We start from the raw sequence: 20674 nt of genomic DNA on the forward strand, positions 1-20674 counted from the left end.
GATGTCCGACAATACTTGTCAGGATTGTGATTTATTAAAAACCTAATGTCTTTCAGCATTTCATTAACATGGGGTTAGGCGATCTTTTGTTGAGCCTTTTTTCCTATTAATTTAGCAGAATGTTCACTGAAATTTAACTTGGCCAAACCTCCTGAAGACTCTAGTTCAGAGAGAAGTCGGGGGCAGCTCTCCTCTCGCTCTTCCAGGCTCCCCCAGCAGTCGGAGTCCTCTAAGCCTCATTGTAACCTTCTCACTGAAGCATGGCAGCGTCTGATTCATAGTCAAGCCCTCACGTTGTTCTTTATTTTTTTAGATGAAGAATCTGGAGGCGTTACTGGGTTGATTTTGCAGAGTTTCTCTTCTCTGCTCATGCTGCTGTAGTTACCAGTGCAGCCCTCATTATCCGTGCTGCCCTTGTTACCCGGCTGGGCGTTTGTTCGTGTCCTGCCCCGTGTGATGCCGCGGTTTCCTGTCGGGCAGTTTCCCCCCAGGAGAGATGTTGGTTGTCACCCCTGGGGAGGGGCCTGCTCTAGTTTCTCATGGACCTGGGCAGGGCGGCTGCTACATCCACAGGCCAGGATGCCGCACCCCAGGGAAGGGCCCCGAGCGGGGGAATAAGTGTCAGCAAATCCACACGGCAGCTGTGGGCACCACGACCAGGCCTTTGAGAAGGCAGACGTGAAAACGGTCGCTGCCACATCATCCCGACTGTGTTCCGGGGCCTCAGTGTCAGAGCGTGTTGCCAGGTGTTGTTGACACTCCTTGATTCTTAGTAGCTCTGCTGTACTTTGATGTTATATTTTTAAAAACCTTGTCTTAATGCAGTGGAACTTAGACTTAATTAGAACTCAGCTCGTGTCCACTTAAAATGAGGAGGATTTTCATAAATGGGCTTGATGACTGGATGGTGCTCCTCTCATCCAGGGCCGCATAGAGCATGAAATCCCATGTCACGGTACAGCTTCAGTGGCTGGGACAACTGGCATTTAATTGGACTCCAGAGTTCCAAGCAATTTTTATGGACTGGACCTTGGTGAGGGTAGATGTGGAAACCAAGCTTTTGGTCCACGTAAATTAGTGATTTGTGATGACAAGAGGACACTTCCTTCATGGATAGGTGGAAATTCACATGCTTATCATCTGTGTAGGTATCTCAGCCGCTTTAGTGAGGGGTGAGGTGGGTTTTGAGCCTCTGTACAGAGTGAGTGACCCCAGTTTTTGTGCCCTGGGAGACAGTGTAGGGGTCAAGCCTGTGTCTCTCCGAGAGGGCACTGCCCCTGCATCTCAGGATCTGCCCACTGTGCCCTGAAGTCAGACCATGTCTTCCTGGGTGGGCCAGTCATGGGGGACTGGCGAGCACGCAGACCCACCCCAGCCCTGAGCCAGGCAGGACATGCAGACCCCCTGGCCACTGCTGAAGAGAGCTGTGGATCCTGCCTGGATGGTGTGCCCTGAGCTCACAGGGAAAGTAAGGTTTTTATCACACTCTTTTTACTGAACTTTGCCAGTGAGCAAAGAGGTGATTGAATTTTCTTCTTCAAATGTCGTTTTATTATTTGAGTCCTAAATACCTTTTGGCAAGTGCCAGAGACTTTCCTTTGATTGCTGGTTAAGATAGTCGCCCCAGCCACCGCCAGCACAGCCTCAGCCAGTGAGGACGTGGTTTCCTCTGTAGATTTTGCCTGGGTTTCTTCAGTGATTCTCAGTGCAATTTAAGTGATAATGTACTTTGTTTATATGTTTAATCCAATTTCACCACTAGTAAGGGTATTTAATATACTTAGCACCATATCATACACTGTTTTTTACATTTCAAGAGCAAAGTTGATGAAAGAGTTTAACACAAACTGATGAAACCTTTCTTCCCCATCTCTTCTTGTTTTTATGGTACTTTTCATCTTTAGGGTGTGTCTCCCATCTTAGCTGTTTCAGGGCCTCTTTGGTTTCTTGAGCCCCTCTCCCTGAGGGCCACATATTTCAACACATTTGAATTAAAAAGAAAACTATTATTTTGGATTTATATAAGCAGGTTCCAAGAGTGGTTGTGATGTTGAATTTTTCTCCTCAAACTTTTTAAGATAAAAATTGTGTTTAAATATATACATAATATAAAACTTACCATTTTAACTGTTTTTATGTATTTCAGTGGCATTAAATCAATTCACATTGTTGTACAACCACCAGCACTATTTCCCGTGCTTTTTCATTATCTCAAATGGAAACTCTGCACTCGTGAAACTATTCTTGCCTGTCCTCCAGACTCCTAGAACCTGTGTTCTACTTCCTGTGTCTATGAATTTGCCTAGTCCAGGGATCTTAGATGTGCCTGTGAAACTATTCATGCCTGTCCCCCAGACCCCGAGAACCTGTGTTCTACTTCCCGTGTCTATGAATTTGCCTAGTCCAGGGATCTTAGATGTGCCTGTGAAACTATTCTTGCCTGTCCCCCAGACCCCGAGAACCTCTGTTCTACTTCCCGTGTCTATGAATTTGCCTAGTCCAGGGATCTTAGATGTGCCTGTGAAACTATTCATGCCTGTCCCCCAGACCCCGAGAACCTGTGTTCTACTTCCTGTGTCTATGAATTTGCCTAGTCCAGGGATCTTAGATGTGCCTGTGAAACTATTCTTGCCTGTCCCTCAGACCCCGAGAACCTCTGTTCTACTTCCCGTGTCTATGAATTTGCCTAGTCCAGGGATCTTAGATGAGGGGGATTCTTGAAAGTTCATTCATGTCGTAGCTTGTGTTAGAGTTTCTTTTTTACGACTGAATAATATTCCATTGTGTGTACACGCCACATTAAATCCATCTGCTGATGGATATGTGGGTTGTTTGCATCTCTTTGGCCGTTGTCAGTAATGCTACTGTGAATGCTGGTGTGTGGGGCTTCTTGGCTGTTGGTGTATCTTCTTTGGGAAAATGTTGTTCCAAGTTCTTTGTCTGTGTTTGAATTGTTGAGTTGTCAGAATGTTTTTCTCTAACTCCTGTGTTATGATTACATTGATTGAGAGTGTTGTTGGAATGGATTTTTTTAAATTCTCTGCCATAGACCCGGATGTGTAGACATTTGGGCATGTTCTGTTTGTTCCGTTGCCTGGAGATGTGGAATAGAGTAGAATGGACTGTGTGTTTCTAATCCACTGGGAAGAAATCAGGTGTCCTTTTCTTGCACTGGTGGAGAGGCTTTGGGAGGCGGGAGCAGTTTGCAGAGGAGACAGCTGTGAGTTTGCGCTTCTCTGACCTCCTTCCCACCCACTTGGTCAGGGTTGTGTGTGGGGTGTGGTGTCGCGTCCTGCACCTGCTGTTGTGTCTGACCCTGTGCCCTCTGCTTGTAGCACTGTGACCTCTGCTGTGTTCACCGTGGGAGACAACGTGGTTTCAGGCAGCGATGACCGCACGGTGAAAGTCTGGGACTTGAAAAATATGAGATCCCCTATTGCAACTATTCGCACGGACTCTGCCATTAACAGGTAACGTCAAACTGTTGGTTAAGTAAGTGGCGTAGTCTGGTGGGAAAGGGTTTATTGTGATTTCATGTTTTATTCATGGAGGTTTAATTGATAGAACCCTGGGAACAATGGTTAGGTTCCTTTGTCCTCTAATGCAGTTTCAGTATTCCATGAAAACTTAAACTAACTGAGCCTAAAACCAGGTAGGATCGGTGAGATTTGTAAGAATGAGAATGACCCATTTGTGGCAGACGTGCAGGGCTTCTCTTGACTTCTTGTGAGGGTTAGTCTTGTGTCTAGGTGGGTCTGGTTCTACCATTGAGCAGTGTGTGTGTGTGTATTGTGTGTGTGTGCATGGGGTCTGTGTGATCTTGTAGCTACGTGTGAGTAACTTGGTCTCTTTTGAATACCGTAAGCAGGTGGCACACGCAGTGTGTTAATGTAGTTAGCCTTGAAATGTGAATAATATGGAACCTCCTGCCTCATTATCTGTAAATTCAAAAACTTACAGTGTCACTGTTTTATACACAACCCACTTTTACCTCTTTGCAGGATCAATGTATGTGTCGGCCAAAAAATCATAGCCCTCCCCCATGACAACCGACAAGTGAGACTGTTTGATATGTCAGGAGTGCGCCTGGCACGGCTTCCCCGGAGCAGCCGACAGGTAACAGCACGGTCGGTGTGCATACGCAGGGCATGGTGGAGGAGGACGGGTAGAGATATTTTACGTTCTTATTTGTTACTAAGTCTTTGCATGCTAAGTTTTCGTTGGAAATACTTGAGCTGTATTTAGAGTTCATAAAATTTAAAGTTGAAGAAGTAGAGTTGTACACCCGAGTTATTCCACACCTACCTCAGTGTTCTTTTTTTTTTTTTTTTTTTTTTTTTGAGATGGAGTTTTGCTCTTGTTGCCCAGGCTGGAGTGCGGTGGCGTGATCTCACTGCAACCTCTGTCTCGCGGGTTCAAGCAATTCTTATGCCTCAGCTTCCCCAGTAGCTGAGATTACAGGCATGTGCCACCATACCTGGCTAATTTTGTACTTCTGGTAGAGATGGGGTTTCTCCAAGTTGGTCAGGCTGGTCTCAAACTCCTGACCTCAGGTGATCTGCCTGCCTCAGCTTCCCAAAGTGCTAGGATTATAGGCATGAGCCACCGCACCCAGCCCAGTGTTCTTAATACCATGGTCAGTTTTTAAGTTTAAAAATAAACAAAACATGCAGTTCCTCTGTTTCACAGCCATGCGGAACGAGCCCTTTGGTGCACGTGTTAGTGGTGGCAGCTCTGTAGGGAAGCAGTTTTAGATGTCTGCAGTTGTGTCTGTACGGACTGGAAGTGTTGAGTGGGCATTGTGGCCAGGCAGAAGCCAGGTTGGTTGTAGACTGGGGGGTCTTTAAGGTGGGATCTCTTCCACCTCCAGCCAGAAAAACACGTTTCTATGGCAGTCTCTTGCGACAGGAAAAAATCTATTTAAATGTCAGTTTCTTGTTAGTGAAGGGTTGCTCCTTGCTAACTTTGGAAGACAGCGGAGGGAGTTTCTTGCTATGTGCTGTTCAGCCCACCTGTCCTGGTTGCCTGGAAGGCGCAAAGAGAATCGAGACTCCGCGGCACCCGCACAGATGTAGAGGCCCAGGGGGCCTGGGGGCCAGTGTTCAAATTCCCTTGCGACTCTGATGAGCTCTGCAGTCGGGCTTTGCTGTAGTGTGGGCGGCATTTGCTGTTGGCTTTCCCCTGGGAGGTCACAGGGGCAGCTGCGATGCACAGAAACTCCCCGTGGTCAAGGCAGCGTCTCCCCAGCCTGGTGCGTAATGGGACCCCTCATAGAGGATCCCTCTTTCCTGTCTTTTGATCTTGTTGGGGTACTGTCTGGATACCTGTGTGAGTAAATGGATTTGTTCCCCAAGGCCTCCTGTGGCTGCCCAGAGCCGCACATGCCTGCAGGCCGCTCCGGTGGCCCCCTCAGTGCCTCTGTGGCTCAGTCTGGAGACCAGCTCGTGGCTCATGGGCTGCAGCTGCTCTGCGGGGTGTGAGCCTCAGAAACTGCAGGCAGGCTGGGTGATCCGGGAGGCACGTGCGAAAGTGGGGGCTCTCTCAGCGCAGCAACACCTTTTCTTCAAGTGGCACAGACTTTCTGGAACTGACCTTCACTGAGACCGGGTGTCTCTTCAGTCCCCTTCACAGCGTGAGAGTGTACTGTTTGAAGTCAGTTATTGATGTTTTTACTCCTTGATACACATCAAAATAGTGGAGTAGAAAAATTTCATGAAATTAGAGTGACTAAAATATGCTTCACAACCCTTAACACAGCCATAAATTGCTTGTCCTGGGGAATCTTTTCATGTTTTGTTAACAGCTGAGTATCACTTATGTGTCCTCTCAGCTGCATCTTAGACATAGTAGAATGTTGTCTTTTCAACATGCCTGTGTGAATTGTAAAATTTCTGTGTAGCATGTGAAGTTTGCATTTTGAAGCACAAATTCATGAGAACTATTTGTTTATGACTATGAATTACGACTTTATTACTTTGAGAGTATTTTCCCTCAGAGAAATGGAATTCTGAATGGTTCTTTGTGGCCCTAATTCTGTGTAGACAGTTTTCTTTTCAGTTATCTGTGAACATTCAACTTTGTTGACATTGTAGGATTCTGTTGTGCCTGGGTTTATTCCCTCCTAAAGTGGTATGTGAAATAGATTTATTTATTTTTTATTTTTTAATTACACTTTAAGTTCTAGGGTACATATGCACAACGTGCAGGTTTGTTACATATGTATACATGTGCCATGTTGGTGTGCTGCACCCATTAACTTGTGAAATAGATTTATTTTTAAGATTAATGAATGTGATTTAACTTTATTTAGAACTTGTAACACCTCTTCAGATAAATAAATGTGGTTTTCAGTGTCGCAGAACCCTGCTGGAAATCACCGACTTGTTCCTACTTCTTCAGCTGACCGACTTGGAAGAGAGAAAACAAAACACTTATTTGAGCCTTTAAGTAGTGGAGTGAAAGGAACTTATTGAAAATATTTCCCTGTAGTGCTGGAGTAGGTGTCACTTCCCAGCCTGAGTTTTGGGAAAGCGAGCTTAGTGGAGAGTCAGGAGGTCCAGGGTCAGGGTTCCTGTGAAGAGCAGGCTCATGGGGCGCGAGGGTCACTGCGTGAGGGTCTCTGTGATGTGGAGACTCACGGGGCGCGAGGGTCCCTATGAAGTGAGGGCTCATGGGGTGTGAGGGTCCCTGCATGAGGGCCTCTGTGAAGTGGAGGCTCACAGAGCGTGAGGGTCCCCACGAAGTGGAGGCCCACGGGGCTCAAGGGTCCCCGCGAAGTGGAGGCTCACGGAGCATGAGGGTCCCCGCGAAGTGGAGGCCCACTGGGTCCCGTGCTGAGTGTCCTGGAGCAGCACATCATGTGCACTGGGGCTGCCACGATGGCATGGGACATCTTCAGGGTGCATCTGCTTCCTGGGTGGCAATGCTGTGGGCGCACGAGAGATGGAAATCCCATGGGAGCTCTGCCAGGGTGAAAGCCTGGCTGGCTTTCTTCTGGAAGCTCTTTGTCTTTGGCACTTCTGCAGCAAATGCCTTGAGTTTCACTGTGAAGAGCTCTTGCCCACAGCCTTGGTTTTACTGCCAGTTAATGGATGCATTGCTGCTTCCTTTTTTGTGCCTTTTGTAAGCCTTTGTTATGTGGTCTTTCTTACAATTATTTTATTTTTCTGGCCTTTTGTGATTCTCTCTCCAGATGTATAAATAGCTATTGTGGTTCTCTCTCCAGATGTATAAATAGCATATTTATATGTGAATATTTTGCAGGAAAATTTTATGCCATTCTTTGGGTGTTTCTTAATCTGTCAGCTTTACTTAATACTGACTCACTCTTGTACCTTATGCTGTAATAGCAATGTATCAGAGCTGTTGTGTAATTTAGAAAATGCAGATGGGTCCTAAGGCACTGCTTACAGACATTCTAAGTGTTGGCTAAGAGCCTGCATCTGCTACCTACATACACACCGATATGTTATTGCTCTGTCACATATTTTGCAGTAACTTTTCCAACATGCTGATATTTAACTGGAATTGCTGAAGATGGCAGGAATCTACCTAAAAGGCCATTTATTTATCCTTGTTTTATATGACACCAAATGTATTTTTCCAGTTCATTACCGAAGCCAGTTATTTGTTAAAATCCTATTTGAAGTATTTGAGTGAATATCATTTAATTTACCCCTAAATATCTCCTAGCCTCATTTATTCAAAATTTTCACATTGATCATTAGTTTATTTTGTCTGACTGTAATCTTACTCGTATTTTCTTAAAGAAGGAGTCATACAGTGGTTTTGGGGCAGGTTCCACCAACCTTTGTGCTCACCGGCATCTTGGCCTCACTCGTCCTGGCCTGGCTGCACGTCCTGGCGGCTCTGCCGGGCTCGGCGATCCGTGCTCGGCGGTCAGTGCTCAGTGGTCCGTGCTCTATGATCCATGGGGTGCTCGGTGGTCTGTGTTCGGCAGTGGTTGGTGCTCGGCAGTCCGTGATCCATGGTCCATGCTTGGTGGTCCATGATCCATGGTCCATGCTTGGCAGTCCGTGCTACGCAGTCCTTGGGACTAATCCTGGGCACCATGTTATTTTCTTGTAACTTTCTTACTTTGAGTGATGTGGTTATTCATTTCGCTGAGGTCTTATAAATCTTACTTTCGGGAATAATGCACTGATTTTGGTTTGTTTGATCGTCACTAGGGTCACAGGAGAATGGTGTGCTGCTCGGCATGGAGTGAAGACCACCCCGTGTGCAATCTGTTCACCTGTGGGTTTGACCGGCAAGCCATTGGTTGGAACATCAACATCCCTGCATTGCTACAAGAAAAATAAGGGCACCGGCAGTCCTTAGTTTCACTCTTCGCCAGCACAGACCTTTGATGGGTGCAGGCTTTTCTGCATATTAATCAGCCATTTTGTGAGAGTTTGACCCTGGGAAGGGTGCTTTGTATATGTTCTTTTCACATAGTGCCCAGCTTGCATGAAATGTACAGAGAAATGTGTGGTCGTATTTTTTACTTTTGTCTTGTATATGTGTGTGTATTGGGTCCTCTGGGCAGTAGAGGCGAAGCTCACCTCCCATGTAGCACATGAAATGCTTGTGAGTTGTTGACATTGGACAGGTGAACAGTAGGGCATTACATTTGTGTGAATTACATGTGAACCTCTGTATTACGTTGCGGCGTCAGCAGTCCTGCGTTCCCTGAAGTAACTGTATGTATCTGCCTGTGCTGGGAAGACTGTGGGGCTGCCTGTGTTGGCTGGTGACCAGCAGGATCGCTCTGGGAGTTTGTGTTTACCTCGCGTGAAGTTCAGCACGTGCTGTCGTGTAGTCAGCTTCCACTCTGATTTCTGTTACAGTTCTGCAAAGGTAACCTGGAGTTGAGAAGTTAAAAAAAAGCATGGGATGTTGGATTTGCACCATTTGGAGTTTCTTTAGGAAAGAAAAGTTTTCTGCTTTTTTATAGAAAATCATTTCAATCTCCTGAGCTCTCATCCTAGCAAATTTTGAAATAGGATTCTAATCACCGATTTCAAATATTAAGCAAAATGTAAAGCACTTTAATTTATAGCTATGGTTATAAACAGGCTTTAGATGTTTCAAATGACTTGTCCATTGAATGTGACTTGACCTTGATAAGAGGCCCTGCCGCCTGCACACAGAGCCCAGTTAATTCTCCGCACCTCGGTCGTGTGCTTCCGAATGGGCTCACTCCCGTGGTGGTGTCTGAGAGCCAACAACACTACCTCAGAGACGGGTCTTTGGGAAACTTTGGGTCTCACTGTTGCCTGGCTGGAGCACTTTGGTTTATAGCTGGAATACTGAGTTCAGTTCAGAAGGCAGGAAAGACAGTCACACCGACGTGTCCTGAAGGTGTAGGCTCTCCACTTAGGCGCACAAGCTGATGGCCGCAGCCAGCAGGCCCCGGTGACGAGACACTTCCAGCCCCCATGGTGGGGACGCCTCTCAGTGCCAGTCCCGCTACTGCTGAGGTAGCCTGGTGTTCTTGCCTTCTTGGAAAATACTGCTCACCTGGTATCTGTATGTTAATGTTTCTTGCTGAGTTACGGTTTTGATAAAGAGGCTCTCATTTCTTGCCTCTTGTATTTTCAGTCCTTTCAATATGTCCACCTGGAGGCTCACCACTTGGAGAGACAGAGGAAGGTAATATTTGCAGCTGTCATGTGACACCCCCAGGTCTTTGTGTTTTGCCCCGTTTTATGGTGAGGTAGGAGGGAACCCATCTGGTGACTGGTAGATGCAGGTGCATTAGGACGTGGGACTTTTGGACCCGTCCTTTGGTGCAGCTCGCCAGGGCTGAGAGGCACCTCCCTACTTGGGTCTTCAGGAGCTGGCCCGAGGAACTTTGAATCTAAGTCATCTAGAATGACTCTGAAATGACTGACAGCCTGGGGCCCAAGAATAACTGATAACGACCTCAGATGGATCTGACGTGGCTGAGGGACAAACAGCAAATATTTCAGTCATTTGATTTTACAGATAAAAAATGTGTTGTATTTTTGTCCGACATTGTTTCCTGACTGCACTGTTCTGAGAACGGAGCCTACCTGGTCCCTCTGGTTGATTAGACTCTCAGGTTTCAGCTCCTGCTGTCCTGAGCGAACTTGCCTGATGCAGGGCTGTGCTGTGTCCAGATGTTGCTGGGGCCTCGCTTTTCTCTTGGCCGGAGGTCCAATTCCCAGAGCCTCCCGCACTGCACATGCAAAGGTCTGAGCCCAGGGCAGCTTCTGGGGCCACTGCACAGGCCGCCTGCTTGGGTTCCTCGGGGTTTAATTTGAAAGTCTGGGTGTTTTAGGATGATGGTTAGGAACATTGAAAAATGGCTGCAAATAGCCAAATCCAGATCTCTGCCAGATTAAACATTTTTGAGGCTTTTAAAAATCAATATTCCTAGTGGTCATTGAGTTCCAGGCACACTGGTGCCCTTCACTGCCACAGCTGCTCACCTTCTCCAGCGAACTGGAGGGACCTCAGAAACTGGATTCCTGCACGTCCTTCGGGGCGCAGCCCTGCGGTGCTCAGGCACAGCTCTCAGGAGCGGGGGCGCCTTGCTGTTCGCTGCTGTGTCATCTTCTAATGTGAGCTCATCCACTGCTGCTGCAGCGTGTTAATCAGGAGTCACAGACAAGATTGGGGATGGTGCGTGTATGTGCGTGTGCATGTGTGTGTGGCTAAATTAAGTCATACTGTCAACCACATGTGATCTCGTGTGAAACAGTGTTTGGAAGTGGGAACAGGTTTGTCCTGTATGCTGATGTGTCCAGAATTTCATTTAATGATAGACAGAAAATGTGTGGTTACTGAAAAGTGTGTATCAATACAGGATTTCTTAACAGCCATGCTGTTGGGCAAAACAACTCTTTTTCAACCACTGCTCATCAGTTTCAGTAGAGACAAAAACTCTGTACATATTTTGGAATCTGAAGAATCCTCTATAAATCATTTGTTACTTAAATCTGTGAAAAACATGTTTCTTTGGAGGAAAATGTATGCATTTATAAGTGTTCTGTGGAATCAGTTTTTATTGTATTGATATAATTGTCTCTAAGTGTTGAGTGTCTTCATTGCAATATGAAATTCATTAAAATGTCCATGTTCCATAATTATTATTATAAAAGCTTTGTGTTATTGGGAGTCTTTTATTATTTTTACAGTTTTTCATGTTTTGCTTTGGTGAAACATTGTGAATGACTATATAAATATCACGATGACCTAGAAATTGAACAAATATAATACTGGTCACTCGAAAAATTTTCAGGCTTAAAAAATCAGTTGTGTTTTCTATCTATCTCTTATGTTAACATTCAACAATATATAATTATGCTGCTTCATCCCTCATCAGGACCCTGAAAACTTTCAAAAGGGTTAACAGTTTGACACAATTTTTGGTAAAGTTCCTCAGTACAAAAAAATGCTCATACTGTTCTCATTGCAGTAAGCTTGTTTGAAAGTTAAAAAACAAACAAAAAAAAAAACAAAAAAAAAGTTACAGAAAGTGGTGCCATTTTCTGTGGGAGAATGCAAACCAGATTGGGAGTGGCTCCTGGAGGCTCCTGGTGCATGGCCATGTCCGACCCACGCGTGGAGGCTGAGACTGTGGCTGAGGCCATGCCTGAAGCTGAGGCCGAGGCTGAGACCAGGGCTGGTGCTGTGGCTGTGGCTGAGGCTGAGGCCTAGGCTGGGCGCCTGGGGCTGGGGCTGAGGCGGAGGCGGAGGCCTTGGCTGAGGCTTTGGCCGAGGCTGAGACCAGGGCTGTGGCTGTGGTGGTGGCCGTGGCTGAGGCTGAGGCCAAGACTGCTGTGGTCTCAGCAGGTGGAGAGTCTGGGAGGATTCTTGCTTGAGCAGATAGTGGCTCCTTCACACTGGCAAGGCCACTGCCTAAGCTGCATTAGTGCTGGGAGTATCTTCACACCCAGAAAGGCAGACCATTTCTCCACTGGTTACTTAACTTTCCTACCTTCCTCCTTAAATAGCCTGTGATTATTGTCTAAATTTCATAATGTTACATCTTCAGTGAATTTAAAAGTTCATGCTCTATTAATATCAAGAATCCTGATAGAAACGCTTACACATTGCTGTGATTTCACCAAAACGCCAGGGCACTGGTCTCCCTTACTATCCATAGGTTTACTGTTTTTCCCTAATAACTTAGAATTTTAAAAATTATGCTAAAATTTGGGAACACCTGAATTTATTATATGTAACATATACAGTTCATCTTATAGTGGGAAGAAGCTGAAAATGAAATTAGCTAAAAGTCTTGTGTGACTTTATTTTATTAAAAAAATTTTCTTTTGAGATGGTGTCTCACTGTGTTGTCTAGGCTGGTCTCGAACTTCTAAGCTCAAGCAATTGCTCACCTTTGCCTCCCAAAGTGCTAGGATTACTGGCTTGAGCCATCACACCTGGCCAAAAGCCTTGTGTAATGTAAAATTAATTTTAGTAGAATATCTTTTATTAAGCAGCTTTTGGTCAAAATGAAAATGAATTAAGCAGGTCTTTGGAGACGCAGGAGCTCTGTGTGGAAACCAAGCGAGAGTTTCCTGAGGCCTCTTGATTTGTGGGCCGAGTGGAGAATGGTGAGGAACTGCTTTGGGTATCTGGTCAAGGAGGCTTCTCTGAGGTTGGTCAAGGCATCAGGAGGTGGCGGGGAGAGTTCTTAGTGAGCAGAGCGCCATATGCAAAAACAAGGTGAGCTTGGCACACTTCAGGTGTGCCTACCTCACACCAAACAAAAATCAATTCCAGCATTAACTGTTAAATTTTAAAGGAGAAATCAAAATTAATTTTTAAAATAATTTTAGATTTATTAAAGTTCTTTAAAAATGCATTAAGCATACTAAAAAAGATGGATGAATTTGACTACATTAAAATTAAAAGATTCTGTTCATATAAGACACCTTTAAGGTGAAATGATAAACCACAAGTGGTAGTTGCAACATATAATTCACAAAGGACTACTATCCAGGATAGTGAACAAAATAAGATTTTACATGTCTATAGGAGAATTGGAAATTGAACAGCAGACCTGAATAAGTATGTCACAAAAGAGAAAATATGAGTAGCCAATAGCAAAATATAGAAATTGAGAACATGAAAATTAAGGCCAAAATGAAATGCCATTTGACAGTCATTAGATTGGAGGGAAAATCTGTGGAGCACATATAGACTACTGAAACTTTGCACCCTGTTGGTTGGGGCCTAAAGTAGTACAGCAACTTTGGAAACACAGCAAATCTGGCTGTGTGCATACCTCTGTGCCCAGCACACTAGGTGTGTGTTTAGAACACAGTTGATTACACTGTAATGTCTAGAGCATTTGCATTAGGATCATCTTGAGTGTTTGTTAAAATGGAGACTTCTGGGTCTCCAGAAGCTACTGACTCAGAATCTCTGTGGAAGGGTGACCTGCCTTTTATAATAAACTTGCTCTCATGTGGGATTCTACTGTCCAGTTTGAGAACCACTGTTCTAAAGAACTTGCACATGTGCTGGGGGACTGTGCAGGGTGATAGCACCAAACTAAAAACAACCCAAACATATACATGGGTAAACTGGCAAATCTACACTGAGGTAGCACAGAGCGGTAAAATTGGAGACCACCATGCTACATGCAATCCTTGATCTTAGGAACATAATTTGGAATGAAATCATAGGCACTGAAGACCACAGACATATGAAACCATTTTCATAAAGTACAAAAACAAAACCAAACCACATCTGCCTGTCCATCTATCTAATCCATGGTCACATATTTTGGGGGCAGAGGGTGGGACTGGGAAGAGCTCAGAATTGGCAGTGTTTGGTTCTTAATTTGGATGGTGGGAACATGTCTTTTTTTTTTTTTTTTTTTTTTTTTTGAGACAGTGTCTCACTGTGTCACCAGGCTGGAGTGCACCAGCTCAATGACGGCTCACTGCAGCCTTGACTTCCTGGGTTCAATCGATCCTCCCACATCAGCCTCCTTAGTAGCTGGAACTACAGATGCATGCCACCACACCTGGGTAATTTTTGTATGTTTTTGTAGAGACAGGGTTTTGCCATGTTGCTCAGGCTGGTCTTGAACTCCTGGGCTCAAGCAATCTGGGTATTCATACTTTATAATACTTTACAATTAGAAGGAATTTTTTATACTTCAGTGTACCTAATATTATATAATTCAAAGAGTAATATAAGAAATTCTAAAGAGAAAGTGTGTGTTATTCCAAAGATGGATAAAGTGAGTGCTGATAAGATGGGGGATTTATACCAATATTTTTTGGTAGCATCAGTTTTAAACTCATCATTGAAGAGCCATATTTTATTCACTTCACATATTAGTACTTTTTCCATTTACAAACATGTAGTTTTATTCTAAACTGATTTTCAGGCAGTGTGCACATTTCACAGGAGGAAACACAAAGCCAATTTTGCTCCAAGATAATGTTCTTGAGAAAATGGTCACTGAGGAAGTTGTTGAAAGGCAGTGTGTTACACTGTGTCAGAACTGGGCTGCTTTCAAATACATTTTAGAAATCCCAGCTTTAAAGTAGGAAATGTAATAAGGATTTCATTTGCCAGGTGTGATCATAAAACAATAAAAGTAGTTTTCTAATGTTGCTCATAAACTGGGACTGAAAATCATTTCAAATCCAGGAGACAGTCCAAAAATGGTTATTGAGCAATGGCCACATATTGGAATAAAAATTTTTATTCTCAGTCTGTGTTTTGGGGAAACAGCATTTCATTGCATAGGTGGGTAAGTTCTAGAATATTGGCTAAGCATATAATCATTTTCTAAACTGCATATGCATTGTAAAAGTTTTCTAGCTCCTGAAGTATTATGGAGTTTTCTAGCTCCCTAATATAAAAATGTTCTACTGATAAACTTTATTTTCTTTCTTTTTCAGTAATAAAATTAATTGTATATGTTCTCTAACCACTCCCTGTCAGAAGGAGCTAATTTTAGTTTTCCTCTCTTTTGAAACAACTTTATTCTGGTATTCTGGTGTAACAGACAACACGCCAGTCATATTTAAGGTATAAAACGTGATTTCCTTTGACAGGTATTTACCATGAAATCATCCCCACAATCGAAATCATGCACAATCCCCCAAGAAAGTCACCCAGGCCCTTCCGTGTTCCCTGCACTGCCCCTCCTCACCCCCACTCCACCCTTGGGGAAACACTGGTCTACCTTCTGTCACTAGAGATTAATTTGCATTTTCTATAATTTTGTATAAATGCAGTTATACAGTATGTATTTTTTATTTCTTTCACTCAGAAAAATTATTTTGAAAGATTAATTTTATTGCATATTCCAATCTATTTCTTCTCATTGCGAGTAGGATTTTGTTGTGTGGATAAACCAAATTCATCTGTTTACCTGCCGATGAACATTCAGATTGTTTCCAGTTTTTGGCTATTTCAAATAAAGCTGGTATGAACACTTGTGTACAAGTCTCTGTGCTGACATGTTTTCATTCTCCTGGGCGAATTCCTGTAAGTGCTGATTTTTAACTCTGAGAGCCTGCCATACCTTTCCCAATGTGACCGTTCTGGAGACCTCTGGTTTCCATTCCAACACGTAAAAGAGCTGGGAAGTCATTTCTCTCTCCCTCACCATAAAAAGGCAAAAAACAGAAAACTGATTTTTCTTAGATCACATCAGAGAGTTGTGGTCACAGGGCAAACTGCTGACCCCAAAACTGGAGAAACAGGCAGATACAGAGAACTGTGGTTTCCGGAAGAGCAGCTGCTGGAGCCAGAAATGGGTAGGAACCCCACATAGGGCCATGGAGGCATTGATGGAGGCTGGGGCTGGCTGTGGAGCGAGGGCTCCCAGATTTCTGCCTCAGTTTCATGGGTTCTACTTCCAGGAGCACCACCAAGTTCCTATGGTGCAGACAGGAGAAGGATCCCCTCCAGTGTGGCGAGGGGAGGGAAGGTGACTAAATTTAGCCAGAGCTTTCTCCCTACAGACCCCACTGTGCAAGGGCAAGGCCTTCTTCACCAGCACATCTGACTTTTGGGGAGGGAAAATCACTTGGCTCCAGCCTCTTAGCCTTCCTGTCTCAGGGGGCAGTACCTTGAGAATCATTTGAGAATCATTTGTGAAGGATGCAGTGTGCAGGCCCCCTGAAAACATGAGACCAAATCATGGGGCTACAGACCCCTCCCCTCCCCTTTCCCTCCCCTGCCCTCCCCTTTCCCTCCGCTGCTCTCCCCTTTCCTTCCCTTCCCTCCCCTTCCCTCTTCCACCTGGCCTCACAACTACAGAGCTCCTGAATAAGGACAACCAAGGGGGCCACAGCTCTGACTCTACTTAAGAAGGAGTTTCAAGGGAAATCAAGACAGTAGGGGAGACAAAAGCAAAGACACCAGAGGAGATTGGAGCCTCTGATTCTTGCAGCTACAGCAGATAATGAGCCCAGCCTTCCTCCTAGACAGAGGCATAAAACCTCACACCAAAGGCCTGCTTACCTCAGTGCCTTCTGCTGAATACATCGTGTTTGGCTTTCAGCTGAAGATGAGAAGGCATGCCAAAAGTCAAAACACAATCTGAAGAGACAAAATATCAGACCAGACTCAGGTATGGCAGAGACACTGGAATTAGCAGACATGAATTTAAAAACACCTGTGATGAGTATGCCAAGGGCTTAAGTGGGAAAAGTGAACAAAAGGCAAGAACAGTTGGGCAATGTAGGCAGAGAAATGGAAATCCTAAGAATAAAAAGAAATGCCAGAAATAAAAAACGTTGTAACAGAAATGGAGAATGCTTTTGATTGGCTCTTAGAAACTACACATGACTGAGAAAAGCATCAGTGAACTTCAAGACAGGTCAATAGAAACCACTCAAACTGAAGAGCAAAGTGAAAAAAGAATGAAAAAGGCAGAATGGTATCCAAGATTTTTGTGGCACAATCACAAATGATATAATATGTGTGTTTGGGAATACCAGGAGGAGAAAGAGAAAGGATGAGGAGAAAGATGTAAAGTAATAGCTGAAAATTTTCCAAAATTGATAGGAAAAACCAGACTACAAATCAAGAAAGCTCAGGGAATAAATAACAAGTGGATAAATACCAAGAGACTTGATCAACACTTAGGCGCATTATATTCAAACTGCAGAAAACCAAAGACAAAAAGAAAATCTTGAAAGAAGTCAAGGCAAAAACACTTTATCTATGGAGGAACGATAATAATAATGACATCAGATGTCAGGAACCAATACAACTAAGAAGAGAATGAAGTGAAATGTTTAAAGTCTGGAAAGAAAAGACCATCAGTAAACAATTTTGTGTCCAGAGAATTATCCTGCAAACGTGAGGGAGAAATACTTTCCGAGACAAAAACAGAGGAAATATGTGCATTTATCTGTATCCTGCAGTTTTTAAAAAATTTACCAGTTAGTTATAATCACTTTTAGAATAGGTTCTGTCAGATTTTCTACCTCGGGAAAGTAGCAGTTGGTTTATTTTCTTATTTTGATATACTGTGATGGTGAGAACCCTTAATACAATGTGGGGCCAAAGTGGGGAAGGTGAACTCCATCTTGTTCCTGATCTGAAAGAGAAAGCACTCATTATTTCACCACTAATTAGGATATTAGCGCTATGTTTTCCACAGATGTTCATCCAGTTGAAGGAGTTCTCTTCATTGATTGCTGAAGAGTTATTAACAGAAATGGATGTAGGATATTTTTTCCGATTTTTTGGTGCCTATTGAGATAACCATATTGTTTTTCTTTTATAGGTTATTAATAAGATTTATATTAATGGATTTATGAATGTTAAACTAACCTTGCATTTTTGAAGATAAACCCAGTTTTGTCATATTCTACTATTCTTTTTTATATTGCTGCATTTGATTTGCAATTATTTTGTTAAGGATTTTTGTGTCTATGTTCATGAGAGAGACTGGGCTGCAGTTTTCTTCTGAAGTCTCTGTCTGATTTTAGTATCAGTGTAATGCAGGCCTCATAGAGTTGGAAAGCTTTCCCTATTCTTCAGTTTTCTGAAAGAGTTTCTGTAGAATTGGTATTATTTTTACCTTAAATGTTTGGTAGAATTCATGAGTGAAGCAATATGGATATGGAGTTTTCTTTGTGAAAAGGTTTTAAACTATAAGTTAAATGTATTAGATATGAGGATATTCAGGTTATCAATTTCTACTTGAGTTAAACATTGACAGCTTATGTTTTTCAAGGAATTCCTTCATTTCACCTAAGCTATTGAATTTATTGGCATAAAGTTGTTCATATTATTCCCTTCTTATCCTTTAATATCTGTGGAATCTATAATAATGTCACCTCTCTCATTCCTGATACTGGTAACTACGTCTTCCTTTGTTTCCTGATTAATCTGGCTGAAGGTCTATCAATTTTATTGGTATTCTTAATGAACAAAATGTTGATTTATTAATTTTTCTATTTCATTTGGTATTTTATTGTTTTCTGCTCTGATTTTTATTATTTCCTTTCTTCTCATTACTTTTGAGTTTACTTTGTTCTTTTTTCACTTAAGGTGGAAGCTGAGGTCTTTGATTTAAATCAAAGTTAGGAAATTACATTCCGTAGTATCTAACTGCATAGATGAGAACTTTTAAAATAGGTAACACATTGTGGGTTTTTTTTGTTTTTTTTTTTGATTGTTATTGTTGCTATTGTTTTTAAGTGAAAACATTTTATTAGGAAAAGTCAAGTCACAAAAACATAAAAGTCATCTTTACCAAAACGAAACCATGTTTCATAGCCCTTTATCTTTATAAAACATTGCACAGTTACTTTACAGTTATTTTCTCTTTTCTCGAGAATGGAATGTGTATTTTTCCAATGTAAAATTAAACTTAGAACATCATAATCTGGAGTGGTTGAAATGTGCCTCTATTTGGAAAATGCATGGGGATGATTAATTATCCTAATTCAATGCCATCAGACGCAGCCGTGTGTGCTCAGACAGCTCCTATATCAGGCTTCCCTTTTCCAGCCCATTTGAAAAAAGAGAACAGGGCTGGGTGGTACAGGGCTTGGTACCTTTCCATGAGGCCAGGGTGTCCTGGTGGCAAGGCTCTTAGCAAACCTCTCCTCCCAGCCACGACAGATTTTCTTCTCTTTCCTGCCTTTCTGCTGCTGCTGTCTGTCCCAGGTCACATGCTATCCTCAGCAACGGAATCATTTAATGACGCTCCCAGCCTCTGGCTTTACTCTTCTCTCCTTGTAGATAAGTTTGTTTATGAAAGGTGTTATTTTCTTACCCACAGCGAAAATGTCTTGAGGGACTGATTAATGATATTCCTAGCCCAAACTAAAACAGGCTGAAGCAGTGTCGTCCTTCCATTTCTTTTCATTTTTTGGCTGAAGTCGTATGCTTGCGTTGTTACTTTTAGCTTCACTCCATGGTTTTGCAGCATCTTTTAAAGTCACATGTGGGCTTGAGCGCACTCTGAACAAGGGAGGACCACACTGTTGCCCTTCCTGGGTTAGGCCCCTCCAGGAGGCACTGAAGGTATCTCCAGTTCTAGCGTGGCTACTTCAGGGAAGGGTGAAATGCCGACCATGGCGGACACAGCAGGCCTGCAATAGAGATTGCCCAGGAATCGCCAGTATCCCCTGCAAGCAACTCACTCCGTGTTTGATATATTTAGGAAGCAGTATGTATTTCCTGTTAATTTGCTAGTTCGCGGTTATGTTCTGTATTTCAGAGATTTCCAAATGTGCCAGAAAAGAGGAACCCCTCAATAATCCATCCAAGTAACGACTGCCTGTGGGATGAAGAACCCATTTAAAATGGTGTCTCTTCCAGCAGCTCTGTAAATGACTGGATGCCCTGGAGAGTGGGTTCAACGCTGGCAGAAAACAGTGCATGACTAGGGCTGCCCTCCTGCGTGAGTGACCGGAGGGGCCCGGGCAGCTCTCCTGAGTGAGCGACCGGAGGGGCCGGGGCAGCTCTCCTGAGTGAGTGACTTACCGGAGGGGCCCGCACAGCTCTCCTGAGTGAGCGACCGGAGGGGCCGCAGCAGCTTTCCTCAGTGAGCGACCGGAGGGGCCGGGGCAGCTCTCCTGAGTGAGCGACCGGAGGGGCCGCAGCAGCTTTCCTCAGTGAGCGACCGGAGGGGCCGGGGCAGCTGTCCTGAGTGAGTGACTTACCGGAGGGGCCCCGGGCAGCTCTCCTGAGTGAGTGACTTACCGGAGGGGCCCGCACAGCTCTCCTGAGTGAGCGACCGGAGGGGCCGCAGCAGCTTTCCTCAGTGAGCGACCGGAGGGGCCGGGGCAGCTCTCCTGAGTGAGCGACTTACCGGAGGGGCCGGGGCAGCTGTCCTGAGTGAGTGACTTACCGGAGGGGCCCCGGGCAGCTCTCCTGAGTGAGTGACTTACCGGAGAGGCCCGCACAGCTCTCCTGAGTGAGCGACCGGAGGGGCCGCAGCAGCTTTCCTCAGTGAGCGACCGGAGGGGCCGGGGCAGCTCTCCTGAGTGAGCGACTTACCGGAGGGGCCGGGGCAGCTCTCCTGAGTGAGTGACTTACCGGAGGGGCCGGGGCAGCTCTCCTCAGTGAGGGACCGACCAGAGGGGCCGGAGCAGTTCTCCTGAGTGAGCGACCGACCGGAAGGGCCGGGGCAGTTCCCCTGAGGGAGGGACCGGAGGGGCCGGGGCAGTTCCCCTGAGCGACCGACCGGAGGGGCCGG

At 44.5% G+C, this 20674-nt stretch overlaps 1 protein-coding gene and 1 long non-coding RNA gene across 16 annotated transcripts in view; one reads left to right on the forward strand and one right to left on the reverse strand.

The window, feature by feature from the left end:
- Nucleotides 1-11128, forward strand: part of WDR37 (WD repeat domain 37) — a 75423-nt gene extending 64295 nt beyond the window's left edge. For 9 of the 15 annotated variants that reach the window (XR_012417321.1, XR_012417325.1, XR_012417320.1 and 6 more), the window contains 3 exons: nucleotides 3336-3470; nucleotides 4002-4116; nucleotides 8190-11128. Coding sequence is in view for 8 of the 15 variants with exons in the window: in XM_005564507.5 (XP_005564564.1) it covers nucleotides 3336-3470; nucleotides 4002-4116; nucleotides 8190-8321 (382 nt within the window). In the remaining 7 variants the exon portion in view is untranslated. The remainder of the gene's footprint in view (nucleotides 1-3335; nucleotides 3471-4001; nucleotides 4117-8189) is intronic. The other 6 variants (XR_012417322.1, XM_074000884.1, XM_074000886.1 and 3 more) reach the window with 2 other exon arrangements.
- A 2832-nt stretch (nucleotides 11129-13960) lies between these two features.
- Nucleotides 13961-19754, reverse strand: LOC141407634 (uncharacterized). Its single transcript, XR_012417328.1, has 3 exons — nucleotides 19026-19754; nucleotides 16474-16551; nucleotides 13961-15885 (listed from the first exon to the last, which is right to left on the reverse strand). It is a non-coding gene; the product is annotated as an uncharacterized lncRNA (long non-coding RNA).
- Nucleotides 19755-20674: the final 920 nt, after the last annotated feature.

Source organism: Macaca fascicularis, chromosome 9, assembly GCF_037993035.2.
Source record: "Macaca fascicularis isolate 582-1 chromosome 9, T2T-MFA8v1.1".
In the NCBI taxonomy this organism is placed as follows: Eukaryota; Metazoa; Chordata; class Mammalia; order Primates; family Cercopithecidae; genus Macaca; species Macaca fascicularis.